Genomic DNA, 14,144 nt, shown 5'->3' with positions numbered 1-14,144 from the left:
TCCAGTAGTACCATAGAGACTTCTCTCTTTGTCAGAGCTTTGACTCTTGAAAGCTCATACCCTGAAAATCCTTTTGGTTTCTAAAGTGCTACTGGACTCGAAACTAGCTGTTCTACTGCAGACCAGTATGGCAATCCTCTGAAACTGTAGTGAGAGAAGAATCCCACATCCCTATTCAGTCCTGAGGACAGTTCAGTTCTTTGAATTTGTTAATGAACTCAAGTTCGGCAGTTTCTCATTGTAATCTCCCCTTGAAGCTTCATTGTTTGAGGGCTGCCACTCTGAATCTTTGTGAATGTTCTCACGGAATCCCTTATTCCTACATCTCTCAAAGTGAATTAATTTGTCCCCCCCCCCATCCAGGGCATTACCCAACTAGCTCTCAGAGGCTACTCCCCAACCAGGTAAAATATTCTGTTATTTTTGACAAAACCTTAAGTGCCTGTCAGACTCTGAAAATATTTTGTTTGACATTTCTCCTTCCCAGTACTTCTCGTCATCTGCAGGACCAGGAAGAGAATCCAAGCATCACCCTTTCTAGCAAATATTTAAACTTGATTTTTATTAAACATTTTCTCGTCCCCAGATATTTTACAGCTGGCGCGTGGTTACATTGCTGAGCAGAGTTGCATAGCAGTCAGGGGTCGATCTAGCTCAGAAGGGTCAATAATATCGAATACACACAACAGCAAGACAGTCAACACCAAAAAATACAAGCTCCAAACAGATAGGAACCAAAAGAAGGTTAAAAACTCATAATGAATAAATGATTCGCAGCATTGGAAAGCTCTTTGTTGAATCAACATCTGGAGAATAGCTTGGCTAAACTGGACACAAACAAACATATTGATACTCCAAAATATTATGTTCAAAGTCTTTCCCGCCAATTTATTTTGACACGGTGACCTCTGCCCCATCCTTGCCATTGCAGGGCCAAATTTTTCAGCATTGGAGTCCTGTAATTGGTTCCTCAAGTAGGTCTTGAGACCTTACAGCTGTAAGAAGCTTCCCACAATGCTAATGAAAGAGGGCCTAAGCCCCCTTGTGATATTTCCCCTCATTGGGAATCCCGTCCCTAGTTGGAGACCCAGTAAGAATTTTTAAAAACCTGACAGGAACAATACAAGTACTCTCCCCTCCTTCTCCATTCATTGCAGTACTTCCACATTCTTAAGGACAGAAGAACCACCCTACTGGATCAGACAAATTGTCCATCTAGTCCAGCATTCTGTCTTCCACAGTGGCCAACCAATGGAGGGCCAAGAACAGGGCAGAGAGGCTGAGGCCTTCCCCTACTGACATTCCCCTCAGTCACAAGGCCTAGTAGCCATCGATAGATCTAATCCCCATTAATCGATCTAATCCCCATTTAAAGCTGTTTATTTCTTTGGCCATCCCTACATCCTCTGGCAACAAATTCCACATTTCAATCACTCTGTGCAAAGTAATATTTCCTTTTGCCATCCTGAACCTACTGCCCGTCAGTTTCATTGGATACCTTGGGAGTTCTCATATTTTGGGAGGAGGAGACAAAATTTCTCCTTGTCAACTCTCTCCACCCCACGCATAATTTTATTTTATATTTTATGATATTTTATCTATCATGTCCCTCTTTTGTAAACTGAAATCTTCCAGACTCTTCAGCCTTTCCTCATGGGGAGGGTGTTCCAGTCCCATAATGCTCTGTACTATTTCCAGCTCTGCTACGTCCTTTCTGAGACACCGTTACCACAACTGCACGCAGTATTCCAAATTGGACTGCACCATAAATCTATACAGGCACATTATAGTATTGGTCATTTTTTTTTATTTTCAGTCCCTTTTCTAACAGTTCTTAACATAAGAATTTGTCTTTTTCATCGCTGCAGGACACTGGGTTGACATTTTCGTTGAGCTATCCACTACAACCTGAAGATATTTATTTCCACTCAGACCGATTCCCCACTAGCCTTATGCCACTCTCACTCTCCTCCTCTCCGCGGGGCTTCCGTTGGATTTCACACTATCTGCCCCGGGGTTGCAACTCACTCTGCCTCTTTTGCACAGCAAACAAGATCTTCTAAAAACCTGTTTGTAGTGCAAAAAAGGCAAAACTAGTTGCAGCCCCGGGCAGATAGTGTGAGATCCAACGGAAGCCCCACGGAGAAGAGGAGGGTGAGTGGCATAAGGCTAGTGGGGAATTGGTCTCAGTCTCAGCAAGTTCAGACCCCATTAGCCTATACTTGAAATTGGGATTTGTTTGTTTTTGCCCCACTGCGCATCACCTTGAACAGCCTCCCTGAAAACTTAAGGAAAGTCCCTGGCTGTGAAATTTCTCAGGAGAAGCTGTGAGACCATATCCAGGGGAGTATATTAAAGGAATGTTTGGTCCTGCAGTTTCAGTGCTGGCTTTTATCTTCTGAGTTTTGGTTTAAGAGTCATGCAGGCTCTTTAACTTTGACGGTTATCCACCTGGGGCCCCAGAATGTGTGAAACTTGAGTGGATCGATATTTTAAGTAATGCAAAGCAGCATGGAAGGGGCATTTTCATAAGAACATGAGCCCATCTAGTCCAACACTCTGTGTCACACAGTGGCCAAAACCCAGGTGTCATCAGGAGATCCACCAATAGAGCCAGAACAGGGGAAATATTGTGGGAAGGGTTGTTAGGCCTCCCCACTTCTGTGGAACTATGACCCTGATCTATACTTCTCCCTCCCCAAGTACTTTCAGGATAGGGCTGCCGATCCGCAGGTGGGAGCAGAGGATCCCCCCGTTTGGAGGCCTCCCCCTGCTTCAGGGTTATTAGAAAGCGAGGAGGAAGATGGAAATGTCCGCTGAGCACTCTATTATTCCCTATGGAGACCGATTCCTATAGGGTATAATGGAGAATTGATCCACAAGTATCTGGGGCTCTGTTTTTTGAGGTAGAGGCACCAAATTTGCAGCACAGCATCCAGGAGCTCTCCTCAAAACACTCTCCAAGTTTCAAAAAGATTGGACCAAGGCATCCAATTCTGCGAGCTCCAAAAGAAGGTGTCCCCATCCTCCATTATTTCCCATGGAGGGAAGGCATTTAAAAGGAGCACAGTCCCTTTAAATGTGATGGCCAGAACTCCCTTTGGAGTCCATTTCTGCTTGTCACACCCTTGCTCCTGGCTCCACCCCCAAAGTCCCCAGATATTTCTTGAATTGGACTTGTAACTCTATTTTAGGACCAAACAACACACTGGAGGTTCCAGTTCCAGGATTCCACAGCATCACATGACATTTGGCCTACAGGCAGCAAACCTTTCTTTGACAGTGGCCTGGAATCCTCTTTCTTTCCACTGCTATTCAGGGCTGGTTTCCAGTTTTGGGGGGACCCCGGGCAGGCAGTATCCTGGGGCTCTGTCTCCCCACCACTAGATCCCCACCCCCATTGTCTCCCTCCCCTCCCACAAACCCATCTATCACCTGTATGCGGGGATGGAGCCAATGGAACTGGGGCCTACCAAAAGCTCTCGGCCTTGTTGGCTGCCTCACCTTAGGCATGCTGGTACCAGGCCCCGCTGCTCCTCTTTTCCACTAGGCCCTGCGAGGTTTCTCCCTCTCAGATAGCTCTGCTTTTCATTTCGTTTGCAGAGTTTGCGTGATCAAATGTCGTACAGCCGACCAGCCCCCTCCCACCACTCAGACCCAAAAATGTTTAAGTTTTTGATGGCTTTTGAGGGAATAAAATGTATTAAAATTGGACAGGATTCTGAGGGGCAATGCTCCCAAAATGGAACTGCTGTATTCAGAGCCAGTGTACCTTCAAACGCCGGTGGATAAGAAACTGGGTTATTCTGAGGCAGATCCTCAGCAGATTTCAAACTCAAGAAGAAGGATCGGCCCCCTCTCCCAGATTATATAAGGTCACCACTATCAGTCTACCATAATTCAGACTAGTACAACATGCTGCAAGCACATGTATAGTGCTTTCGGATTAAAATTAATTTTTTTTTTAAAACCCTGAAATTTAATTTTGTATACATTTCGGTTAACCTAACGCAAGTGAGAGTTCGCATGAGATCCCAAGTTAATAACCGCTGATGAGGCGATGCCCAGGTACAGCCAGAATCCCAGCCCTGAGACAGGCAACTGGTCCATCCAACCCAGTAGATTTCTCTTACTGTAGAGGATGAGATTTGAAGCTGGAGCCTTCTGCATGTCAGGGACGTAGAAGAAGATATTGGATTTATATCCCTCCTTATACTCTGAATCTCAGAGTCTCAATCTCCTTTGCTTTCCCCCAAACACAACAGACACCCTGTGAGGTAGGTGGGGCTGAGAGAGCTCTTCCAGAAACTGCCATTTCGAGGACAACTCCTATGAGAGCTATGGCTGACCCAAGGCCATTCCAGCAGCTGCAAGTGGAGGAGCGGGGAATCAAACCCAGTTCTCCCAAATAAGAGTCTGTGCACTTAACCACTACACCAAACTGTCTCTCTACCAATGATCTGCAGGCCATTGGACTTTGGCCAAGATCTCGGTTCAAATCCTTGACTAGTTTACTGAAGTGACCTTAGTCACTCACCTTCTCAAGAACTGACCTATCCCAAAGGCTTGTAGTGTGGATAAAACAGAGGAAAGAAGAACTGCATACATGACCCTGAGTTCTGTGGAAGGAGGCGACAATAACAATAAAATTCACAACACCGCTCAGGAGTGGACCAAACTCTCTTAGTCAAATTGTACCTTGTCCTTAACCAGTCAAGGTAAGGCTTCATCCACTGAGACTAGCTCCTGCACAACTGAAATGAAGGGGACTTCTTTTAATCACACATGGCCACCGAGGTTTGGCCACTCGATTCTCAAAATAAAGATATTGGAGCTGGTCAAGGATTTCCTCGTAGGAAAAAAAAATCATTATTTATATGGAGCTAAGTTTTAGTCCAGTGGCAACTTTAAGACCAACAAAGTTTTGTTAAGAACATAAGAGAAGCCATGTTGGATCAGGCCAGTGGCCCATCCAGTCCAACACTCTGTATCACACAGTGGCCAAAGAAACCAGATGCCATCAGGAGGTTCACCAGTGGGGCCAGGACACCAGAGCCCTCCCCCACCAAGCACCAAGAATACAGAGCATCCCTGCCCCAGACAGAGAGTTCCGACGATAAACTGTGGCTAACAGCCACTGATGGACCTCTGCTCCATATGCTTATCCAGTCCCCTCTTGAAGCTGTCTATGCTTGTAGCTGCCACCTCCTGTGGCAGTGAATTCCATGTGTTAATCACCCTTTGGGTGAAGAAGTACTTCCTTTTATTAGTTCTAACCCGACTGCTCTGGGAATAAGCTTTTGTGTGTGTGAACAGTTCTTCAGATACAAAAAATGGTTGGTCTTCAAGGTGCCACTAGACTCAAACTTGGTTCAGCTGCTTCAGGCTGACATGGCTACCCATGTGAATTAGTTGTATGGATCACTTATTAGCTGTGTTCGCCAGTGTTATGTTTGGCTTACTGGAAAATCAGTCAAAAAAACAATTTTTAAAACAAAAATTAAAAAGCAAAATGATTAAAGCAGCAGATAAAAAGCGGCGTGAAATTAGAAGAGGCTAAAGCAGCAGAGAATAAGCTACGTGATAAAAAAAGGACCAAGAAACAGCTTCTGCCCTAAAAAGAACCTCAGCAAAGGCTGTCTACAACACTAATACAAATGTTTACACCTAGTGTCTGAAAGATTGGACACTGGGGGGGACAGCTGGGAGGTCGCTTTAAAACTGAGGTGCCACCACTGAAAAAGCCCTGCCTTTATCTTGACCCACCAGAAGGTAGGAATACTCAGAAAAGCAAGTGTTAATCTTAACTGGCAAGCAAACAGCTACAGGAGCAGGAAGTCCTTTGTGCACAACAAAAGCTCTAACTGGAGGACTGTTGTTTATCTCTCATATGGAGTCTGTAATGCCTGTTGAAGTTCGATTTGTCGCTGAAGCTTTTCCCGCAGTCCGAGCACTCGAAGGGCTTCACTCCTGTGTGGATTCTCTCGTGCGAAATGAGGTGGGCGATCCGGCTGAACCCTTTCCCACAGTTTGAACATTCAAACAGCTTTGGCCCCGTGTGAGTCTTCCGACGTCCGACGAGGCTGGGGCCAGCACCAAAGGCGACCCCGCTGGCTGAGCCGGCCGGCAGGTTGCTCCCCGCGTGGACCCTCGGGTTTTTGGTGAGCGGCGAGCTCTGGAACGCTTTTGCCCCCAAGTGGGTTTTCTGATGTGCCTTGAGAGTGGCATTCTGGCTGAAGCTCTTCTCGCATTCTGAGCACTGATAGGGCTTCTCTCCGGTGTGGATTCTCCGGTGCCGAGCGAGGGTGGCGTTGTCGATGAAGCCTTTCCCGCAGTCGGGGCAACCCACAAAGCTCGGCCTCTGCGCAAAGCCTTGGACTATTATGTTACAAGCAGCATCCGCTTTCCTCGTGTAGCTCTGCTGTTGCACAAAGGCCTTGCTGAGGAGTGGGCTCTGGAAGGGAACAGGCTTCCTCCCTTCCTCCCCGGGGTGGCTTCTTTGCTGTCTCTTGGGGCCGCGCGGAATCAGAGGCTCTCCTTCCTTCTCAGGACACAGGGGAAGGGTCTGCTTGGCCCTCCATTCTGAAATCACGATGGGCTCCTCTGGATCAGGGCTTTTGGGCAGGCGCTTCTCCTCCTTGCTTGTACTGAGCAATCCTTCAGCTAGTAGAGTTAAAAAGACAGACAGAGAGAGAGAGATTCCTAGACATGATTTATGTCCTCAACCAGGGAGAGGGAGGAGGATAATTGGATTTACACCCCACCCTTCACTTGGAGTCTCAAGAGTAGCTCACAACCTCCTTTTCCTTCCTCTCCCCACAACAGACATCCTATGAGGTAGGGGAGACTGAGAGAGCTCCCCAAGAACTGCTCTTGAGAGAACAGCTTTGAGAGAACTGTTCACAATGTCCTACCAGCAGCTACATGTGGAGAAGTGGGGAATCAAACTTGGTTCTCCCCGATTAGAGTCTGTGCTCTTAACCACTACACAAAACTGAAGAATTCAATCCATTATTGTATGCAAGACCTGACCTGGATGCCCCAGTCCAGCCCAATTCATCAGATCTCAGAAGCTAAGCTCTGGTTAGTATGTGGGTGGGAGGCCTCCAAAGAGGTCCAGGGTTGCTACGCAGAGGCAGCCCATTGGAAATTTCCTTTATCCATCTCTTGCCTTGATAATCCTACCATAAGTCACCTGATGTAGAAGGATGCTGTATAATGGAATGGAGGGCACTCTGACAAAGAGAACCGTACTAAGTTTATTCCCTTGATGGTAGTAGTTGTTTTTTGCTGTCAAGTCACAGCTGACTTATGACGACCCCTTACAACAGGGGTGGCCAAACTATGACTCAGGAGCCACATGTGGCTCTTTCACACATATTGTATGGTCCTTGAAGTCCCCATGGCCCCATTGGCCAGCTTGGAGAAGGCATTTGTTTCTTTAAATCACTTCGCTAAGCCAAGCCAGCTGGCAGCTTGGAGAATGCATTTAAAGTTAGTTGCTTTCTTTCCACCTCTCCCTCCCTCCCCATCTATGTTCCTTCCTTCCTTCCTTCCTTCCTTCCTTCCTTCCTTCCTTCCTTCCTTCCTTCCTTCCTTCCTTCCTTCCTTCCTTCCTTCCTTCCTTCCTTCCTTCCTTCCTTCCTTCCTTCCTTCCTTCCTTCCTCCCTCCCTCCCTCCCTCCCTCCCTCCCTTCCTTCCTTCCTTCCTTCCTTCCTTCCTTCCTTCCTTCCTTCCTTCCTTCCTTCCTTCCTTCCAACATATAAAGCTGCCTTATACTGAATCAGACCCTCAGTCCATCAAAGTCAGTATTTTCTACTCAGACTGGCAGCGGCGCTCCAGGGTCTCAAGCTGAGGTTTTTCACCCCTATTTCCCTGGACCCTTTTTTTTAGTTGGAGATGCTAGCGATTGAACCTGAAACCTTCTGCTTACCAAGCAGATGCTCTACCACTGAGCCATCATCCCTCCCTCCCTCCCTCCCTCCCTCCCTCCCTCCCTCCCTCCCTCCCTTCCTTCCTTCCTTCCTTCCTTCCTTCCTTCCTTCCAACAACTGGCATTCATGTCTTGCGGCTCTCAAGCATCATTCTATGTGGCTCTTACATTAAACAAGTTTGTCCACCCCTGCCTTATAGTTTTCAAGGCAAGAGACATCCAGAGGCAGTCTGCCATTGCCTGACTCTGCATAGGGACCCTTGGTATTTCTTGGAGGTCTCCCATCTAAATACTGGCCAGGGCTGATCCTGCTTAGCTTCCAAGATCTGACAAGATCAGGCCAGCCTGGGCTATCCACGTCAGGGCGTTCCCTTGGTTACTGTATATTATTCTCTTGCTCTTACAGTATGACTTTCTACTTTCACGAACCCGTTCTTTTTTGCATCATTTATGACATCGCACATCTGATTCTTCTTTGTGTTGTCTCAAATTTTTGTGATTTTAGTCCTACTGAATTGTTTGTTGGACGTCTCATGCTATTGGATGGCATTGCCTTACCTTGGGCAAATCCTGACCTGGACAGCCTGATCTCTTCTGATCTTGGAAGGTAAACAAGGATGGCTTTAGTCAGTACTTGGATGCAGGGGTGGAATTCTAGCAGGAGCTCCTTTGCATATTAGGCCACACACCCCTGATGTAGCCAATCCTCATGGAGCTTACAGTAGGATCTGTACTAAAAGCCCTGTAAGCTCTTGGAGGATTGGCTACATCAGGGGTGTGTGGCCTAATATGTAAAGGAGTTCCTGAAACAAAAAAAAAGCTCTGATTCTGGGTATAAACTTTCATGTGCACACCCAGAATTAAACTTTGTTGGTCTTAAAGGTGCCACTGGGCTCAAACTGGGCTCAAACTTTGTTCTATTGCTTCAGACCAACATAGTTACCCACCTGAATCTATCTCTTGTTTAATGTCTGTGCACACTGTTTGGGGGTTTGCTTTTTAAAAAAAATAACTTAACTTTAAAAGCAAATGGATTCTTGAGCAAAACCTGGTTTGCAAAGCCCACTCCTTTCCCGTTGTATGCAGGGGTTTTTTTTGTAACAGGAACTCCTTTGCATATTAGGCCACACACCCCTGATGTAGCCAATCCTCCAAGAGCTTGCAGTAGGCCCTGTACTAAGAGCCCTATAAGCTCTTGGAGGACATCAGGGGTGTGTGGCCTAATATGCAGAGGAGTTCCTGCTACAAAAAAAGCCCTAAGTCCTGTCTTCTCAGCCTAGAAGCACCCACCCATTAACCCTGACACAGGGGACGCTTACCCAGAGGTCTCATGCCTCCACTGTCACCTTCCCTGGACACCTGCCGTGGCGTAAGGTCTGATATCATCTTCTTTGCCTCACAAAAAGTCCCAGGCTTTTCTTCAAATGGTGCTGGCACCTGAAACAGAAAACGGAAAGTCAATCACAGTGGAAGAGTAAGACTGAATGAGCTGCCCATAACCTCTGGAGAATGAAAAGATTGTAGGAACATCACATATCAAATCAAAGCCTTGACCCATCTATCTTAGTGCTGTCTATACCAGGGTTCCCTGACCTTTTTGAGCACCATTGGAATTCTGACATAATGCGGTGGATGCAGCCACAAAATGGCTGCCACAGCTTAGCTTAAGTCACAAAGTGAAGCAGGCCCGTAGCTACGGGGGCCCAGGGGGGCCATGCCGTTCTGTTAAACCCCCACTTCCCGATGTAGGGCCCTTCCATTGGAGGGTCTTCAGGACCCGTGGGATAGAGTGGGAGAGACAAGCGGAGTGTGCCACCTTCACCCTCCTCCTCCTCTGCCCCGTTTCAAGCTCCCGTTCAGAGAAAACTTTCCACCCAAAGCGAGCGAAGCCAGCCTGGCAACCCGAGCGCCACAGCCAAGGTAAGGCGCCTGCTGCCTGTGCTAAGGAAGCACGCCCCCCCCCCCAGGGTGACACAGGTGTGCCGTCCTGCCAAGGTGAGCCCTCTCTTCTCCATCAGATAGGGTTGCCAAGTCCAATTCAAGAAATATCTGAGGACTTTGGGGTGGAGCTGGGAGACTTTGGAGGTGGAGCCAGAAGACATTGGGGTGGAGCCAGGAGCAAGGGTGTGACAAGCATAATTTAACTCCAAAGGGAGTTTTGACCATCACATTTCAAGGGACGGCACATCTTTTCAATTCCTTCCTTCCATAGGAAATAATGAAGGATCAGGGCACCTTCTTTAGGAGCTCATAGAATTGGACCCCCTGGCCCAATCTCTTTGAAACTTAGGGAGCATTTTGCAGAGAGCCATTGGATACTATACTGAAAATGTGGTGCCTCTACCTCAAAAAAACAGCCCTCAGAGCCCCAGATACCCACAGATCAATTCTTCATTATTTTCTATGGGAATAAATCTCCATAGGGAATCATGAGTACCCAGCAGACATTTCCCACCACCCTGCGCTTTCTGATGACCCTGAAGTGGGGGGAGGGCCTCCAAACTGGGGGATCCCCTGCCCCCACCTGGGGATTGGCAACCCTACCATCAGACCAGGCTGTCCCTCCGCCTGCAGCAGCAGCAGCAGGGCCTTTTGCTCATGGCGCCCTTTCCTCTGCCTGCTGGCCGCAGCAGACCCTCACCCACTTGCTGACCCCGGCAGGAGCAGCAGCCGGGTTCTGGCTTCACGCTGGGCATAGCGCCAGGCAGAGCGCAGCATCTTCGGCCTCGGCGGAGCACACTGTACAAGTATCAGGACCCTCCCCCACTGGAGGGTGCGGGTGCAGGAGGCGGAGGCAGCGAGAGTCCATGGCGGCAAGAAGGAGCAGCAGGGGAGCTGGCTGGAGGTGGGTGGCCACAATGGCTCCTATTAACATTGGAGTGTTTCTTACGGTGGCCCTCCTCCCCCCTTTGGCAGCATTTTGGGCCCCTTCACCTGAACTTTTATCCCTTGGGCAGTTGGGTCCCTCCATCCAAGATTTTCTGGCTACAGCCCTGCAGTGAAGGTCCTTGTGCTGTAGGGGATTCCAAGCAGAGCCTCTGCCACTGAGCCATGGCCCCTCTTGAAATGAACCTGTCTTTTACCGAGTTAGCTCTTTGGTCTACCTCATCCTTTCAACTGGAGACTCCAGGGATTGAACATGGGACCTTCTGTATGCCGAGCAGATGATCTACCACTGAGCTACGCCCTCTTCCTAGTAGCAGGCATGCATAGAGGCAGCATCAAGAACGTGGACAAGCCGATAGCCCAGAGATTACAGAAGCCTCAAATATGCTGGCTCACTAGAGGCCTTGAGGATTCAGCCTACCAGAGTCCCCAGTCATGAAACCCAAAACCTGAGTGTGAAGTCCAAAACAAAAGACCTGACAACTTTCTTTGCAATGTTAGTGAACACTCTAGTTGAGAAAGATGAAAGACCTTTCCCCCAACTTCTTTTTTTGTCCATCGAGTATATATGATTGCCAACATGTGGTTGCGGTCTGGAGACCTTGTATAAAAAAACAGCTGCTTTGGAGGGTGGACTCTATGGCATCATATCCTGCAGAGGTGCCTTCCCTCCTCTGGCCATACCCACAAATCTCCAGGAATTTTCCAACCCTGAATTGCCTTCCACAACTCATCACTAGTACCAGGCCCTTTGGGATGGTCCAGATCAAATGTTCTCACCTGCTCTTCCTTCCTCTCAATCGCTTGCTGACTCAGTAGAAAACCTTCTGCCAGGGCCACTGCCTGGGAACATGTCTCTGGGCCACTTTCCCTGACCCAGCTCTGCATTTCCGGGGGCAGGACAGTCAAGAATTGCTCCAGAATAAGCAGCTCCAAGATTTGCTCCTTGGTTTGTTTCTCAGCCTTCAGCCATCCATGGCAAAGTTCCCGGAGCTGGCTATAAACTGCCCTTGGCCCCTCAGCTTCCTGGTAGCAGAAGCGCCTGAACTGCTGGCGTTTCCTTTCCCTGGTAAGGGCATCCCATTGCAAAATGGTCCCCTTCACCTTTCCATAATCCTCCCTGTCTCTTGGATCCAGCCTTCTAAAGGCCTGTTCAGCTTCTCCGCTGAGGGCCGGCAGGAGTCGGGTTGCCCACACTTCTTTGGGCCACTGACAGGCTTCGGCCACTTGCTCAAAGGAGGCCAGGAACCCTTTAGTGTCGTCCCATGGTGTGGGCTCTACCAACAATTGTGGGATCCCCCAGCCTGCGTGAGGGGACTCTACTGTCTTCAGAAACTCTTGCCACTGGGTTTCCCAGTGTTGTAGGAGTGCCTCACTCGATTCCTTCCTAGCCTGTTGACCTGGTTTCCTTTTCAGGAATTCCTTGATACTCCCAGCTTGGATGACCAGAGGAGCTTTCCTTTTCCTCTCTAATTCCTCTGCTTCTTTAGAACTTTCTGGATCTTGTTCCTCTGTTTTCATCCTGGGAGGCCTCCAGGGTTCTACATCTGCTTGGAAATGGAGACCAAAGTTTGACAGGATTCCCTGATCGGCAGCCATTTTGTCTCGTGGGCCAGTGTTCCTCAGGCTTCTCCTTAGTTGCGGCCTACACTGTCACGTCAGTTACAAACACTCTTGTGCTGTATGTGACCTTTCTCACTCAATGAAGTTTTCCCTCTGAGGGAAAAATATAAAATAAAATTGAATTACTTATGGCTTAGTTACAATCCCAGAGTGCTTTACAACTGGTGGCAACTAAAGTATGCCCCAAATTTAGCACATCAAAATGCCACAGTGATGTGTTATCTGTAAAAACGAATTAAAGATTAAATCTGTATGAATTCTACAATGTTTATTACTTGTCCCTCAGAGTCCAACAGAACCTTGAGGAATCTTAAGGCCTTTGAATTTTACTCTCACTACGAAAGATGGTCCCAAATGAAAAAGTGTCTTTTGGAAATATTCCAGATTCTTGGGATCTTTAAAGAGCCAGGATATGAAGTATCAATTTGCTGATATTTGAGAGAAAGAAAATATGCTCTTCCTGAAAGAAAAAAGAACAGTAGAGACTGAGATCATACTGAGGGAAAACATCTTAAATATTTAACTTCTATCTATCCCATGCTATCCCACCCTTTTTCTTAGGAGCCCAGGGCAATCTACATAGTCTTCCTCTACACCACTTTATCCTCACAATAACCCTGTGAAGTAGGATAGAACTGACAAACCAAGTGATATGAGGTCAGCCAATAAGACCTGCCAGGCCTCTGAAGCTGCAGTGGAAGGAAAATAAAGTAAAAAACAGTGATGTTGCCAACTTAGCTACATTACTTTTGGGTAAAACCTGAAACTGGCATAAGGGTGGCTCTAGGAATCACCAGAAACTCAGTGCTTTTACCACAGAATTTCTGACAATCCCTAAAACTACCCCTTGTAAATTCAGAGTTTTACCCAAAAGTGATGTAGCAACATCGCTGACATCACACACACCATGTCCCTTCCTTCAGCCAGGGTCAGTTTCAAGGCTGAGTAGGTCTTCCCCATCCAATAGGGCTGCTAATTCTGTTACTGGAAATTCCTGGTGATCTGGGAGCAGTGCCAGTGGAGGCACTTATATCTTCTGTAAACTCTATGGTAGATATAAAAGAACACAAGAGAAGCCTTGTTGGATCAGGACAATGGCCCATCTAGTCCAAAATTATTGTGTCACACAGTGGCCAGAATCCAGGTGCCATCAGGAGGGGCATCATTGAACCAGAACTCCAGAAGTCCTCCCACTCTTATTTTTCCGGTAAACTCTATGGCAGGGCCAACGGCTGCCACTAGGCAAACTAGGCAGTTGCCTAGGGTTCTGGCCTTCTGTGTGGGGCCCGATTTGGTGCCCCTCATGTGACTCGGTGACATTATCAGTGCGGGAATGGGGGGGGGGGGGGTGACAGACATTAGCCTTGCCTAGGGTGCCAGACAGTCTAGGGCCAGCCCTGCTCTATGGTATATATGAAAGAACATAAGAGATGCCATGTTGGATCAGGACCATGGCCCATCCAGTCCATCATTCTTGTGTCACACAGTGGCCAAAATCCAGGTGCCATCAGGAGGCCCACCAGTGGGACCAGAACTCCAGAAGCCCTCCCATTCTTGTTCCCCAAGCATCAAGAATACATCACTGCCCCAGACACATCTGTACCCTGTGGCTGATGGCCACTGTTGATCTCTGCTCCAGATGTTTATCCAATCCCCTCTTGAAGTTGTCTGTGCTTGTAGATGTCACCACTTCCCGCGGCAG

At 47.9% G+C, this 14,144-nt stretch overlaps 1 protein-coding gene across 1 annotated transcript; it reads right to left on the bottom strand.

Annotated features, from left to right (window-relative positions):
* Window positions 1-5,523: 5,523 nt before the first annotated feature.
* On the bottom strand, window positions 5,524-12,548 carry LOC132571285 (zinc finger and SCAN domain-containing protein 23-like). The gene is made up of 3 exons (XM_060238050.1): window positions 11,600-12,548; window positions 9,253-9,370; window positions 5,524-6,663 (listed from the first exon to the last, which is right to left on the bottom strand). The coding sequence occupies exons 1-3, from the start codon at window positions 12,416-12,418 to the stop codon at window positions 5,861-5,863; spliced, it is 1,740 nt and encodes a 579-aa protein (XP_060094033.1). The 5' UTR covers window positions 12,419-12,548; the 3' UTR covers window positions 5,524-5,860.
* Between the last annotated feature and the right edge of the window lie 1,596 nt (window positions 12,549-14,144).

This window comes from Heteronotia binoei, chromosome 5, assembly GCF_032191835.1.
Source record: "Heteronotia binoei isolate CCM8104 ecotype False Entrance Well chromosome 5, APGP_CSIRO_Hbin_v1, whole genome shotgun sequence".
Taxonomy (NCBI): domain Eukaryota; kingdom Metazoa; phylum Chordata; class Lepidosauria; order Squamata; family Gekkonidae; genus Heteronotia; species Heteronotia binoei.
Note: the sequence above shows the minus strand (reverse complement) of the source record. Positions and strands in the feature narration are given on the sequence as shown.

Excerpts from the sequence above, each read along its gene's own strand:
- LOC132571285 (XM_060238050.1), bottom strand. The coding sequence starts at position 12,418 with ATGGCTGCCGATCAGGGAATCCTGTCAAACTTTGGTCTCCATTTCCAA. Across the intron at positions 9,371-11,599 it reads TTGAGAGGAAGGAAGAGCAG|GTGCCAGCACCATTTGAAGA; the intron begins GTGAGAACATTT and ends TTTCTGTTTCAG. Across the intron at positions 6,664-9,252 it reads TGGAGGCATGAGACCTCTGG|CTGAAGGATTGCTCAGTACA; the intron begins GTAAGCGTCCCC and ends TAACTCTACTAG.